The 14,843-nt window shown below is 35.2% G+C and overlaps 1 protein-coding gene across 1 annotated transcript in view; it reads left to right on the top strand.

Annotated features, from left to right (window-relative positions):
- Nucleotides 1–291: 291 nt before the first annotated feature.
- Nucleotides 292–14,843, top strand: part of LOC131055118 (flavonol synthase/flavanone 3-hydroxylase-like) — a 47,270-nt gene continuing 32,718 nt past the window's right edge. The window contains exons 1-3 of the mRNA XM_059211711.1: nt 292–516; nt 625–795; nt 3,085–3,335. Coding sequence (XP_059067694.1) covers nt 292–516; nt 625–795; nt 3,085–3,335 — 647 coding nt within the window. The remainder of the gene's footprint in view (nt 517–624; nt 796–3,084; nt 3,336–14,843) is intronic.

A 14,843-nucleotide genomic window follows, 5' to 3' on the forward strand; every position in this document is an offset into this window, starting at 1 on the left:
AAAGGAATCTTGAAATGACAAGTACATCCTTTTAAAGACACTGTAATTAATGAGGCAGTTGCCGAGTGCAGAGTATGTGTTAGAGATGATGGTGGAGTGCAGCAAATCTACTGCGAAATCTCATTCCTTTAATATCTTTGATTCTGCTTTTATGACCCGTCGCAAACGACGATGAAGGAATTAACTACTTTGGTTTGTAAGCAGAGTTTTGAGTCTGCAATAATTTGATTGATAAATGTGTTTATGTCATTAGCATTGTAGAGTTTGGAGTTAATAGCTTGTGCAGGTCCAATGGAGGCAAATTTCACTCTAAGAACCGAGAAGAAATTGGTTCCATTTCTGGGGATAGCATCGGATAAAAGAATGCAGGGACTCTTCAAGTACAAAGAGGAGAAATTGTGGAGTGTGGCATGCCTAATGCTAGGAGAGGAGGTGTCGCACATCCATTTTCGATACTGGATGAATATGGAGGTGTACTCCCTAATTATGGCCTGGGCATGCGAATTCGAACCAGAGGTAGAGGAAATAAAGCTCACACTGATAAAGTTGATAGACGGGGAATATCTGATCAACCTTGACTCCATTTTGGAGTGGGTTGTACCTTAGACAGGAATCCGCATTTAGGAGGGAGATGTTGAGGAGGAGATATTGCCTTTTGTCCGAGGGCCGGAAAACTGCATTAAGGAGCAATGCCATGAGCGAACTCGCATTGGCTGGGAAACCATGAAGCTTTGTGTCAAGCTAATCAGAACAGATGAAGTATTGAAGGCCCTCAAGGTGGTGGCGCATATGGAGGTTGGGAGAGAGTTGCGAGACTGATTTGAGGAAGGGCGGGCAGTCCAATTGCTTGCAAGTCTAGAAGGTGACCCTGATTTTGGAAGTTTGGATTACATCCCGAAAATGAAGAGGGAAGCAGCCAAAGGAAAAGCACTGGTAGATATCGCGGATGAGGAGCAGGCGAACCAGAGCGATAGCGACTGAGTGGCTATGGGACTATGGTGTTTGGTTTTTTTTTATTTCCACTGCTGGTTTTAAAAAAATACTTTTTAAGGATGACTGTAATATTTTAGCGTAGAGATCCACAAAACTGGTTTTTTATTTCCTTATTTTTAGCTTTGAAGGTTCTCCTTAGTAGGTCTGGATTGTTAAATTTGGGCCGATGTTTACATCTTGTATGGCCTTGGATGAATATATATCTTTTTCTGAATCAATATACTACTACAAAATTACTAATCAAAAAAAATATATATTAAAAATCAAAACAAATTTTGTTACAATAGAGTTACAACTATTATTAGTATGTAAATTTCACCTTTAAAATATCATACTTGTAAGTTTCAATCATTTCAAAATAATGTTCATAAATAATTATAATAACAATTTTTTAAATTTATATTACTAAAAAATAAGACAAAAAGACCTACATATCACAAATTGTTAAAAATAAAAAACATTCACAACTTTAAATTTATCACTTCTTACCTCTTTTTATTACTTACATGTTTAAAGCTACAAAACATAATTTATTTTCATATTTAAAAATTCTTCTTCAAATGGACTTTTTATGAATGATTTTATAATATATATCATAAAAGAATGTAAACAAATTAAACAATGACCCTAACAATAATCTTCCCCAATGAAAAAAAAAAGGAAGAAAAATCTCCCTTTCTCGTGGGATTGTTTTTTGTTTACTGAAAATTTTAAAATTTTAATGTGGGCGTGCAGTGTAAGACCATGGAGGGAGGCGCGGGGTAAAACTGCCAGCTCCTTACCATGACTGGCGCGCAGTAGAACTGCCACCTTACGGTGTGTGTCCTTGTGAATCATAAAATGATTGAACAGCTGTAAAGATAGCTGAATAAAGCCTCTGAACGGATTTCACGTCATAACTTGTCATAACTTGAAAAAACCTACGAGAAGTATGGAGAAAAATCCAGCAGAATCGACGGTCGTTAGTCCTTCAATCGTCTTGCATTGTTTTAGGATGTTGCTAACCATCGATTATCAAAGCTAGCCCGTCCATTCCATATAGGGATACGCCTTCGGCGTAAATAATTCCCACCTTCTGGGCGCTGCAAGCAATGACAAGGCAGAAAGGATTGAATGCAAACACCTCGAACGTATGAATGTAGTTGAGAACTTTAAATGAGGATAAGAATTGAATGTTGTACGCTCCGTGTAAAGATTTCCAGATACTTTAGATTTTAAACCTATCAATATCTTATTCATTCATCCTCCAAACTGTCTACCTACAGAGAAAACACACTGAGAACTGAAGCGGAACGTACAGGTTATATTTCAAATGTGACGTATAGGTTCCAAAAAAATCTTCCCCTGACATGACAAACGAATACCATTATCTCTACTTCTACGCACAATTCCACATGCTAAGTTGTCAATTCACAGAAGTCAGACTGATCAAATTGGAGTGACCCAAAACAAACCCACATTGAACGCTGGAATGAGACGTGCTAATTGAAGATGTCCATTTCAAATAAGAGACGCCTTCGGCTTGATTAATTGGACTGTTTACACAGTTTCATTGTAAGACCATGGATTGGGAAGTGGGTGCACTTGACCTTTCATTTAAAATTTTCTTGAGTGTGTTTATTGCCTTGACCCTAAAATGCTTAAAAAATTGCAGGAAATCGATTTCCATCACTGTTTTAGAAAATAAGTGTGAAGTTTCAATGCATGTGATCTGACCCAAAAATATAGATATTTTAATAACAGTTGTCTGACGTGCAACTTGAGAGGTATTATATAATGTGAATGATGATCTTGTTTAAGATACTGTTGTGCAAACATTAAAAACCTCTGAAAATCGAAGCTCAATTTGTTGTAGCAATGTCTGGCATAACAAGTGTCAAGAGCTTAGCAGAGAGGGGAATCCAAAGAGTTCCAGTACAATATGTTAGGAATCCAGGAGAGGATATTTTCAATAATATTAATTCTTCTCATGCACAGGACGTCCACATTCCAATCATTGATTTGTATTTCCATGGCTTAAATGTGCAGCCTCTGAGCAAAAGTATTGTAGATGAAATTTCAAGCGCTGCAGAAAAGTGAGGTTTTTTTCAGATTGTTAATCATGGAATTTCTGAGTCTCTTATTGCTCGAGTACAAGCTGTGGGGAAGGCCTTCTTTGAGCTTCCTATTGAAGAAAAGGAATTGTATAAAAGGGAAGGAGGAGGGAACAATGCTGGGTATGGCAGCAAAGTAGGAATTTCAGCTGATGCGAAATTAGACTGGAGGGATTCCTATTATAATATTGTGTGGCCTGTTTCGCAGAGAGTCATGAGCAAGTGGCCCAAACAACCTTCTGATTTCACGTTGAGTACTACTCTCTTCTTCATATGCATATCTACGTACAGGATTAATGATATCCAGTTTTTCTATTCCTTAATATAGTTTGTTTGTTGTTTTTCGGTTGTGTTGAAGTTTTTCATCAACGTTTCGGATCACGCTCTATGATCTATCGTTACAATAATAGAGAGTTAAGAGTATTTGATTCTGTTGAAGTTTTTGCATCAATATTTCGGATCACATTCCATGATCCATCGTGAGGATAAATAATAATAGAGAGTTAAAGGAGAAGTACTGATAATAGAGAACTAGAAGATTTGATTGTGTTAGAATTTTTGTACTAATGTTTGTATCACACTCTATGATCTGATAAACTAGAGAAGTTAGATGAGAAGTAACGATGAATCAAAAAGTGTGATCTAAAATATTGAGGTAAAAACTTCAACACAATCGAAATCAGAAATAACAACAAACTACAAGATTATTCTGACTCGCCTTGGGTTGTTTTGCAGGGAAGTGATGGATGAATACAGCAAAAAGATTTGCAAATTGTGGAAGTTCTGATGCAGGCACTATGTGACGGCCTTGGATTGGCTAATGAAAATGCTCTTGATGAGGCCTTGGGTGGAGAGAGGAAGGAGATTCATTTTACCATAAACTACTACGCGCCCTGCCCTCAGCCAGAACAAGTGGTTGGCTTCTCATCTCACTCTGATGCGGATGCCCTCACAATTCTCCTTCAGGACCAAACCCCAGGCCTACAAGTTCTCAAAGGTGATGAATGGATTAATGTTCCCTGCATCCCAGGTGCTCTCGTGGTCAATATTGGTGATCAAATTGAGGTCAACGTTCTCATCTTATCTCTAGACATAGATATTTCCACACACCATCTTAACGATTAAGAATTTTAGGTTTAGTTTAATGTCTCCTACATAGATATTTCCATATACCATCTTAATGATTAAGAATTTTGCATTTAACTTTTGTTCTCTTAGTTTAACGTCTCCTTAACAGTGTGCTGTTATTTTTGCAAAGCAGATATTTAGCAATGGAAAATACAAAAGCATTGAACATAGGAGTTTTGTTCAGAAAAACCATGTGAGGATGTCATGGCCCATGTTTTGTACTCCATCTCAAAATGTAATCATCTCACCTCTCAAAGAATTGATAAATGAAGAGAATCCTTCATTGTATGCAGCATCATCCTTCCAAGAGTATCTGGAGCTGTTTTTCACCAAAGGATTATGTGTATCTTTCATGTCTTGGGAATTCTTTTCATCCTGATGATGAATCACGGAGTGTGATTCGAAACGTTGATGGGAAAAATATACACACAATCGAATCCAGAAAAAATACACTAGAAAGGATCATCTCACCGATTTCAAAAATTCATCTGCATAGGAATTGATTTAAGATCTTTTCTTGTATCCAAGGGACGAGTGTTATCTCTTTCCTTCTTTCTCTAGCTCTTAAATAAGGAGATTCAAGAAAATTATTTCTTAGAAGTTGTAGGATGGCATAGACCAAAGAATAGGGGTGCATCTATGATATAGTTTTAGGTGTGATAATGTTGTAAGGGATGATTAGTTTAGACTATTGGAAAATAGATTGGTGCTAGGTAAATCAATCTATGACTAAGTATTAGAGTGGAAATGAATCAAGACTATGAATATGTATTTATTGCATACATGCAAATGGCATAAAATAAAGATGTAAAAGTGTATGACATGCACTTTATCATGTACACTCAATCTTCATCTTGGTGTGAACATTAAAATGTGTTTAATAATGAATTATTGTGTATTTTATGATAACTTATAACTAAAAAAATAAGTAAATTTCTTGATATACATATAGTTACAACCTTTTGCTTTTTCTTTCTTTCCAATATTATAATGTTGTCAAAATAATATTAATAAAATGAATTATTTATGATATAACAAGTAATGGATATTATTGAGTAGTTTTCTAAAGTTAGCTGTCACTACTCATTATTGAGTGGTTTTCTTGTTAGCAATTCAAACTAGGATATGTAGAAAATAAACCAACAAATATATCCAAGATATACTTTATGAATTATACCTTACAATTATTTATGTACTTGAGAAGCAACGTTATCCATACCTATATACATAAGGCCATTATTTGTACCTACAAAACATAATTAGTTCAAATAAACTAAATTATCTTCAATATGCCATAAATGTTTAAAAAATTTTTTAGCAAGGGTGCAAAGGGTAGCGTAAATGGAACTGAAGGTGATTGATAAAGGTGTAACTAAGTTGGTGCTTATGATAGATGCAAGAATTATGTCGTGAAAAGATTAATTTTGAAAGGAATCATGGAACTGTGATTGGTTTAGCCTCTATGTTGCATAAAAGTGTAAAACTATCTTCATCACACCTCCCTATTTCTTTCTATCTATATCTTTCTCTACCTATATCTCCCTATCCATCTCTCTTTTCCTAACCCTCTATCTCTCTATCTCTCCCTTTGTTTATATCTCTTCCCCCTCTCTCTCCCTTTCCCTCTCCCTCTACATATTGAGCTATCTCCCTCCCTCTTTCTCTCCTCATATATCTCTATCTCTCCATCTTTCTCTCTCCTCTTCTTATCTCTATTTTTCTATATCCACTTTGTGTTTGTATGTCTAATTATCTCCCTCTCTCTATATATCTCATATCTTGATCTCTTCATCACTCTATTTGACTATCTAAATATCTCTATCTCTCCTTCTCCCCCTTCCTCTATGTACCTCCATCTCTCCAACTCTATTACCCTACATCTCTCTATCTTTACCTCTCTTAACCTCTCTTTATACTTCTATCTATATCTCTCCCTCTTCCTCTCTTCCTATCTTCATTAAACCTATATATCTATATCTCTTTTTTTCTCTAGCTCTATCTCTCCATATATCTTCTTCCATCTCTCCCTCTATCTTCATCTCTCTCTACCAACACATCTCTCCCTCTCTCTACTTCTCTACATATATCACCTCCTATCTCTCCTTCTCTCATTCTCTCCCACTCTCTTCCTCTATATATTTATCTCTTCCATCTCTACTTATCTCTCCTTACTCTTTATCTCTCCCTCTCTTTCTCTCCACATTCCTCTTCTTCTCCATCTTTATCTTCATCTCAATCTCTATCCCCTAGCTCTATCTCCTTACCCCTCTCTGTATATCTCTCTTGCTCTTCCCCCTCTATCTCTCCCTCTTTCTATCCCTATCTTAACATCTCTCCCTCTCTCCCTATTGCAATCATAACATAATCCTATTGGTAATGGAGCTTGATTATCTTCCTACCTCTCTACATAATCATAACATGAGCCTTGAAGAAGTGGAGACATTCCTTGTTGCCTAAGGAGTTTGTGTTGTATACTGATCATCAAGCCTTGCAGTATTTGAGCAGTCGGAGTGAGTTGAATCAGAGACATATGAGATGGGTGAAATTTTTGCAGAATTATAGCTTTGTGTTGAAGCATAGAAGTGGGAAATCTAACAAAGTTGCTGATGCATTGAGTAGAAGAAGGAATTTGCTGACAAAGATGAGAGTGATAGTATTAGGATTTGAGGAGTTGAAGACCTTGTATGATGATGACCCAGATTTTGCAGAACCTTGGAGAGCATGTAGAGAACTGGTTATAGTAGATAGAAGCAAGTGGTTGGATTAATTCGTTCATGATGGGATGTTATTCAAACGAGTTCAGTTGTGCATACCTAAGAGTTCTATGAGGGAGAATCTGATAAAGGAGAAGCATAGTGGAGGATTAGCCAAACACTTTGGTGTTGATAAAATAGTAGCATTAGAGAGTGAGCATTACTTTTGGCCCCAGATTCATAAGGATGTTAGGAAATATGTGCAAAGTTGCAGAGTTTGTCAAGTTGCAAAGGGTAGTAGTCAAAATGTGGGATTGTATAAACCTTTGATAGTACCAAAGAGACCTTGGGAAGATATCAACATGGATTTCATACTAGGACTGCCTAAAACACAAAGAGGGAATGATTCTATATTTGTGTTAGTGGATATATTATCGAAGATGGCTCATTTCATACCTTGTAAGAAAACATTAGATGCAATGCATATAGCTAGCCTATTTTTCAAGGAAGTTGTGAGATTGCATGGATTACCTAAGAGCATAGTTTCAAACAGAGATACTAAGTTTGTTGGTTATTTTTGGAGAACACTTTGGAAGAAGATGACGACAAATTTGAAGTTAAGTTCTACTTTTCACCCACAAGTTGATGGATAGACATAAATAGTTAACTAGAGGTTGGGAAATTTGTTAAGATTCTCATTTGGAGACAAAACTGAAAGTTGGGATTTGATTCTTGCACAAGAAAAATTTTCCTACAATAATTTAGTAAACAGGAGAACCAGAAGGACACCTTTTGAGATTATTACTTAGCGCACCCTAGAGGTATATCAGAATTAAAAGAAATCAGCAGTTCAGACCAAAGAAGTTTAGAAGCAGAAGAATTTGCAGATCACATAAAGGACTTACATATTCAGGTTAAGCAACATTTGGTGGACATGAACAACAAGTATAAGGAGAAAGAAGATGAGAAGAGGAGACATAAGGAATTTGAAGTTGGCGATGAAGTGATGGTGTATTTGAGAAAAGAAAGATTCCCAATTGGAACTTATAACAAGATGCAGATGAGAAAGTTTGGACCTTGCAAGATTTTGAGAAAGTTCAATTTCGGAAATGCATATGAAGTGGAGTTACTGGATAGTCTAAGTATTTCACCTATATTCAACAATGTAGATCTACATTAGTATCATAAACCAAAATTCAGTGAGGATAGTATTGTAGACTTGGAGAAACAGTTGCCCTGGAAGGAACCGGATCAGATTGAAGACATTTTGGATAGTAGGATTGGGCGTAGTACCCCAAGTAGTCAGTTGTGCATTGGTTTTCCTCTGACCCCAGCAAAGTGAGAAACTCACTTTTTCAACAACCCCGGATCTTTGATGCAAGAGCATCCCCAGTTCTTGGCAATCTTCCATCAACCAAAAATATTTCTTTTTTGTTGTTCTTTCTGTTTTGCAGTTTCAACATTTAATTATGCATTTTCTGGAATTGGTTCACCGAATCTTGAGGAGTTGTATTTTTCTTGAGGACTTGATCATCTACCTTATTCCCAAACCATGGAGCATTTGGATCATTTCCTATCAATTTATCGCTACTAGTTTCCGAGATAACTTTCTGGTACCGGTTGCCTAGAGCTATTTGCATTAGTAATCTACTAGATCCCTTTCGTAGCTTGTGAAGCCCTGAGCCTTGATTCTGATGTTCCTTGGCATGTTGACAACCTTCCCTTTGATCTGCACTTCATCCTTTGGATTTTCTAGAGGAATTTCTTTGGTGGAGGCCGACCTTGTTGGTTTTACACGTTAGGTCTTGTTCTTCGGTATTCGATCCCGTTTTGGGCCGATCAGATCCCTTGGATCATATAAATTATTATAATTAAGCATTAGAATGTGATAGAAGGTGGTAGACCGGACATAGAAGCTAGATCTTAAGATTTGAGGTCTCGGTTGTGACATGTTCTATAATTGAGCATGTCATAGTAGGCTAGTGAGCCAGTTTTTATAACCCGGTTGTTACCGATTGATTGTAATCAGATTTCATGATATAATTCATTCTATTTTGCATTACCTCCATCATATCCTTGTGTTTCTATTGTGTTTACTCTTGCTGACCAGTCTAGATTGATCTCTTTGAGGTCCCTCCTAACCGGTGAGTGCACCAAAACTTGTTGATAAGTCCTTTGAGAGCCATATCCATATCCATTACTCTCTGAAAAGTTCCTCCTACATTAGACAATCCAAATGACATTTTTCTGTACACCATCGTACCTCACTTAGTAGTAAATACAGTTTTGTGTTGATCATCATCTTTTACTAGAATTTGATTGTAACCTGAATATCCATCTAGCAAAGAAAACCTTTTAGAACTAGAAACCACTTGCAAAATCTACTCCATTAAGGGCAGTGGATAATGTTCCTTAAGTGAAGCATGGTTTAAATCATGGAAATCAACACACAATAGTATTTCACCATTTTTCTTTCTAACTGGTACTAGATTGGAAACCCATGAAGTATTCTTAATATGATAAATAATATTACCTTTAATGATCTTATTCAATTCGACCTTCATCAAATGTTCCAACTTGGGATTCAGGGATCTTTGCTTCTGTCGAATTGGTTTTGTATTTGGTTCTAACTCAATAGTATTTTGAGCTAGTTCAGGGTTAAAACCCTTCAAGTCTCCATATTCCCAAGCAAAAATGTCATTAAATTCTTGACAAGGTGAAATAAAAGCTTGTTGTTCTGAACTGTTACATACCCGTACAAACTTGAGCAGTTTGTTGTCATAGATCTGAATCTATTCAAAATGATCTTGTTTGATTATCATGTTGTTTTTATCTCTTCTTGCATGATCATCAGAATTGAAAATTGATTCTAGGGTAACTAAACCCTTTGGCACTCCGTTTGCCTTCAGTTGCCATATCTGATTATCATACTATTTCTGCCATTTTTATTGATTACCAGCACCAAATTCTGCCTCTTGCATTAAAAAACTGATGATTTGTTCATCGTTGTCAAATACTTGCCAATTTGTTACATTATCTAGTACAAATGGTCTTACTACCACTTTGACATATTGTTGTACCTGTACATTTTCTAAATTAGCAAGAACATCATATTGAGCTCCTAAAGAGGCTAACATATCAACATGTTTGTTCTGGTTCCTTGGAATTGATAGTAAATTAAAAGAATAAAAAATCTTCAATTAGATCCCAAGCTCCATGCTTATGCAATTTTAACAAATCATTCTTTGTGATATGCAAATTTTTTATTTGGTTTGTTACTAGTTCAGAATCACCAAAAGCTTATAAGCATTTAATACCTTTCTTCCTGGCCCATTCTAAGCCATGAATTAGAGCCTCATATTCTGCAGTATTATTTGTTGAACTGAAAGTGAATCTAAAAGTTGAATAATACCTTTCTCCTTCTAGTGTTATTAGCATAGCTCCTCTACCTACTACTGTCTTACTCCTTGAACCATCAAAGTACAATTTCCAAAGCCGATTACTATGTTGTTCTAAAACATTTTCCTTCTTAATCAGATTTGGTATCACTACATCATGTTCATGAACCATATAAACTTCTAGCTCATCTTGTTCTATGTGACTAAGAGGATCAATCTTATGATTTTCAATTGCCCATTTGTCTAAATTGATATCTGATATGTCATCAATGGGTGTATTGGTCTCTTGAACTATAATTTTATCTTCTTCTTCTTCTTGGACAATGAAATTTGCATTTATGGGACTTGGCACATATGGCTCTAAATGATCTTTTGCTAATGGTTCTGATTTAATGGTTACCTTGGTACCACATCTAGTTCTGAAAAACATATGAGATCAATCTAATGATAAATAACCACCTAACTTTGTTGTAAAATCTCTGGATAGGCATATGCCAAAGTAAGGTGGTAAATCTATCACATAAATGTCTTATGGAACTAAAAAGTTTGGACAAGCATGCAATGTGAGTGGGAGATATTTGATTACACCACTTGACTTGATAGATAACCCATCTAACTAAATAACACTTGTTGACAAAGGTTTAATTGTTAACCCTAATTGATCAGCTAATTGCTTAGGCATAATCGAGATACTAGCTCCTAAATCTATCATGAAGTTATGCAATAAATGATTTCCAATGACTAGGGTAACATAAAAGGGTGGTGGCTTAATTTCTTTGGCTACTTGAACCTTTTTATCATCTTGACTATCAGTAAGGGATACTTTAGGTTGATCTGTATCAGTATCTAATATTGTAATTTTAGCTGCAGCCTCTTGTAATAAGTTTGTTTGACTAGGAATCTTTAATGCATCAAACATAGAAAGATTGACATTTGACTTTTTCATCTGATCAACAATGTTAAATGCATTTGTACTAACCTTTTGTTGTGCTCTTGGAATGTCCTGAACCTTTGAAACTTGTGTCTGATATAAGTGATTATGTCCTCTAGGCAAAATCCAAACATTTGGGACCACTGGAACCACTGAACCAACTTGTTGTCCTGTAGCAACACGTTATTTTCCTTTATCTGTTCATTGTCTATTCTTATCAACTTGCTATCCAAAAGGAGTAGCTTGCTGTCCAGAAGGACTAGCTTACTATCTAGAAGGACTAGCTTATTGTCCTGCATCTAGAGCTCTCTTTTTTGATCTGACATTTGCTGTAATTACTGTAGAAGACTCATTTTGACCTTGAGTGCCATTTATACCACATAAATCATTAGTTTTCCAATTTACTATTGCAACATCAGGCTCACCTTGTTGATTATCATGATTTATTTCATCTTGAGGTTGATTCCCATAACTATTTTGAAGCGTTAAAGCCTTACACTGAGATGCCCGATGGCATGTTAACTGACTATGCAATTGATGATGTGGAAAACACCAATCAACATCCTAAACCATATTGTTTTGGACTAGAACAATCTCTCTAGAATTTGAGGCAATATTGGGATTATAGGGATGATTAGTCCTATAATTATTATAATTTTTTTCTGATAAGGCTGCCTATTCTGTTGATTCTCTTGATTTTGATGATAAGGAAGTTGATAGGGTTTAGAATTCTGCCCTACTTTATTCTCAATGTTGACCAATTTGTTACCAAATCCTTGCAGTGTTTTTTGTATCTTCTCATTATTCTCATGGAAATTATTTAGCATTCCTTTTAACTCCTAAAAATCATTATTTGGGGCTTGGGGAGGAATAAATGCTGGTATCTGTTGATTATCATGTTTTGGGAAATACAAAACAACAACTATGGTAGGAGGTACAACGGGAACATAAGGTTGAATCTCTGGAAAAAAGGGCATTAAGGGCCTTGGGGCTATTTTCCCCACTTGAATCAAACTATTTTCAGCTCTAACAACTATATCATATGCATTTGGAAAAGAATATCCTCCAATTGATTGAATCATAACTTATATATCATTATTTAAGGCCTTTAGATAATAAATGAAAACATGGTTGTTTGTAGGCATTACCGCTTGTGGAATGTGATTTACTGTCTCTGGAAGTGATTGTTGAAATTAGTGATGTGCTCATAAGGTACTCTTTTGATAGTAGTAAGCTTCTTAATAAGAGAAAAATTATCCGATTTATCTTCAAAGTGCTGGTTTAGAGAAGCTCCCAACTGATCCCATGAATTGATTGATGCCACTGGCAATGATCTAAACCATTGTAATGCCTTGCCTCTAAAACTTGTTGCCAATAGTCTAATTTCTATATCCTCATGCGTGATTTGATGAAACCCACACATGGTAACGGTTGTACTGGTGGTGTTGGTTGCACTACTAGAACTTGCAGGTTGATAACTTGTAGGTATTGATCCTTTTGATTGTTCTCCAAAAAGTGGGTTTGCAAAAGTTGTAACTTCCTTTGAAGTCCTTTAATTTTTTAGAATTTAGTTGATTTGTAGAACTTGTTGCAGATTGTGGTGCTTTAACCCTCTTGTTCATAGTTGGCAGTTGAACATGCTTCACAAGATCAGATTTTGATCTTGTTTGTCTCATAAGCCGTTAAAAAGAGAACTGATCTAATTTCCCAGATCTTCAGAGTCGCTAGGTACTTAGTGATTAACCTCAAAAGTCTAAATGATTTTGTTCAATACCTCAAACAACAATAGAATAAGCTCCTATTTCAGATTGGAAACCAATACAAAATTTGTGTCCCACCGGGCGTGCCAAAAACTATTATCATGAAGGATGCACCCACTTCTGTCAACTAAATCAATACGAGTACTTAAGCAATACCGTAAAACATAGAAACGAATCTCGAGCTGTGGGTGAACTCAAAATGAGAAACAAATCTCTAGGTTATGGGCAGGCTCCCTTTGAATACCTCCTAAAACTAATGATAGCTAGGAAAAGAATGAGAAATGATTTGAAATTCTGAAACTGAAACTATTCTAGGAGGTGATGCACGAAAACCATGATGATAAAAATTACTAACAACTCACAAAACTATATCAAAATTATGTTCACGCAAAGCAATTATCTTTTCAATCACAAAAATTATTCCTAGAAAGTGTTAAGGAGTTAGTAAATTTGAAAGGAAAAATTGGTTTCACAACATAAATTGATTGAAAACCTACAACACAAACTAAGACCTGTGATTTAGTGAAAAGTAATGATGCATACACACTAAAGGGATGAAAGCTTCAAGGTTTCAAAATGAAACAAAAAATTACTTCTATCAAATATGTTATGAACATACACAACTACCAGGACAAATTCATGAATTTCTGCAAATAAAAGGAGTCCTTGCAAAACAATATAGAACTGAAAAATGTTGTAAATTTCTCTATATTAATGAATGAGCTACAAATCTCTGAAAAATTCTCTCAAGGCAAGAGAATCTTCAAAGGCAAGAATTGAGGAGAAAATGAATTTTTTTTCCTCTAAATACAATAATAGGGCATGCAAACCCTAAAAGAAAGAACTCCACTATCCAAGAATGAACTCAAGTCTCAAATCCGAGCTCCATAGAAAACCTCCAAAATAGATGCCAAAACTGCATGAAAAGATGCCAAAATACTGCCAATATCTCCTAATGTGAATGCACAACCCAAAAGATCCCCAAAATAGGACCCAAACTACTGGGCCTGATATCCACTAAAACTGCTCCTGAATGATCACCTTCTACCATATGCATGTGTATGTAATAAGGGGAATTTTATAATAAATATTAAAGCTTAGCCAGAAAAGACTTCACTTTTAATATTTATTATGTATGTATGACTTCATCCCTTATTATATCTATATAATAAATATTAATAGTGATTTATAACAATATCACTTTAATATTTATTTTACAATTTCTCAATTATGCTTTTATGCATATGATAGAAATAAAAGTTCCTAACTGTAAAAACATATTAAGTATTTTATTTAAATAAATTGAAGTATAAAGATTTAAAAGTCTTTATACTAATTTTTATTACGTCTATTTATATAAATAAATAATTAATAATTTACTATTATATTTACTATATTAATAATGGTATATTCAATTTTTTACTATTATTAATATATTAAATATAATAATATGAAATAATATTAATACAAGCATGGTTTGTATTCGTTACATTTGAAAGCACTTAATTTATAATTAAGTGGAAGCCCTAGGCTTGACCACATGATACAATAGTTAACATTTTAAGAGAAAATAAACCCATCAAAATCCCGAGGGATTAGGGCATGGTAATGTGAAAGGTAAAATATAGGAAAAGATATGAATGCATTCACATGCTCTTGCATCTCTCTTGGTCGTCATTGTAGGGTTTACTGGGACATGTTTGCTGGGAGGTGGTCTTTCGTGGCTCGAACTGGGCTTCTCATGCACAACTCAACTTAAATTGGCAATCACTTGGACCTTTCTTCGACTGAGACTCCGTAAAGTTGATACTTCTTTGTGTCTTTTATGTTTTTTTCATTGCATAAAT

Source organism: Cryptomeria japonica, chromosome 9 (genome assembly GCF_030272615.1).
Source record: "Cryptomeria japonica chromosome 9, Sugi_1.0, whole genome shotgun sequence".
Taxonomy (NCBI): Eukaryota; Viridiplantae; Streptophyta; class Pinopsida; order Cupressales; family Cupressaceae; genus Cryptomeria; species Cryptomeria japonica.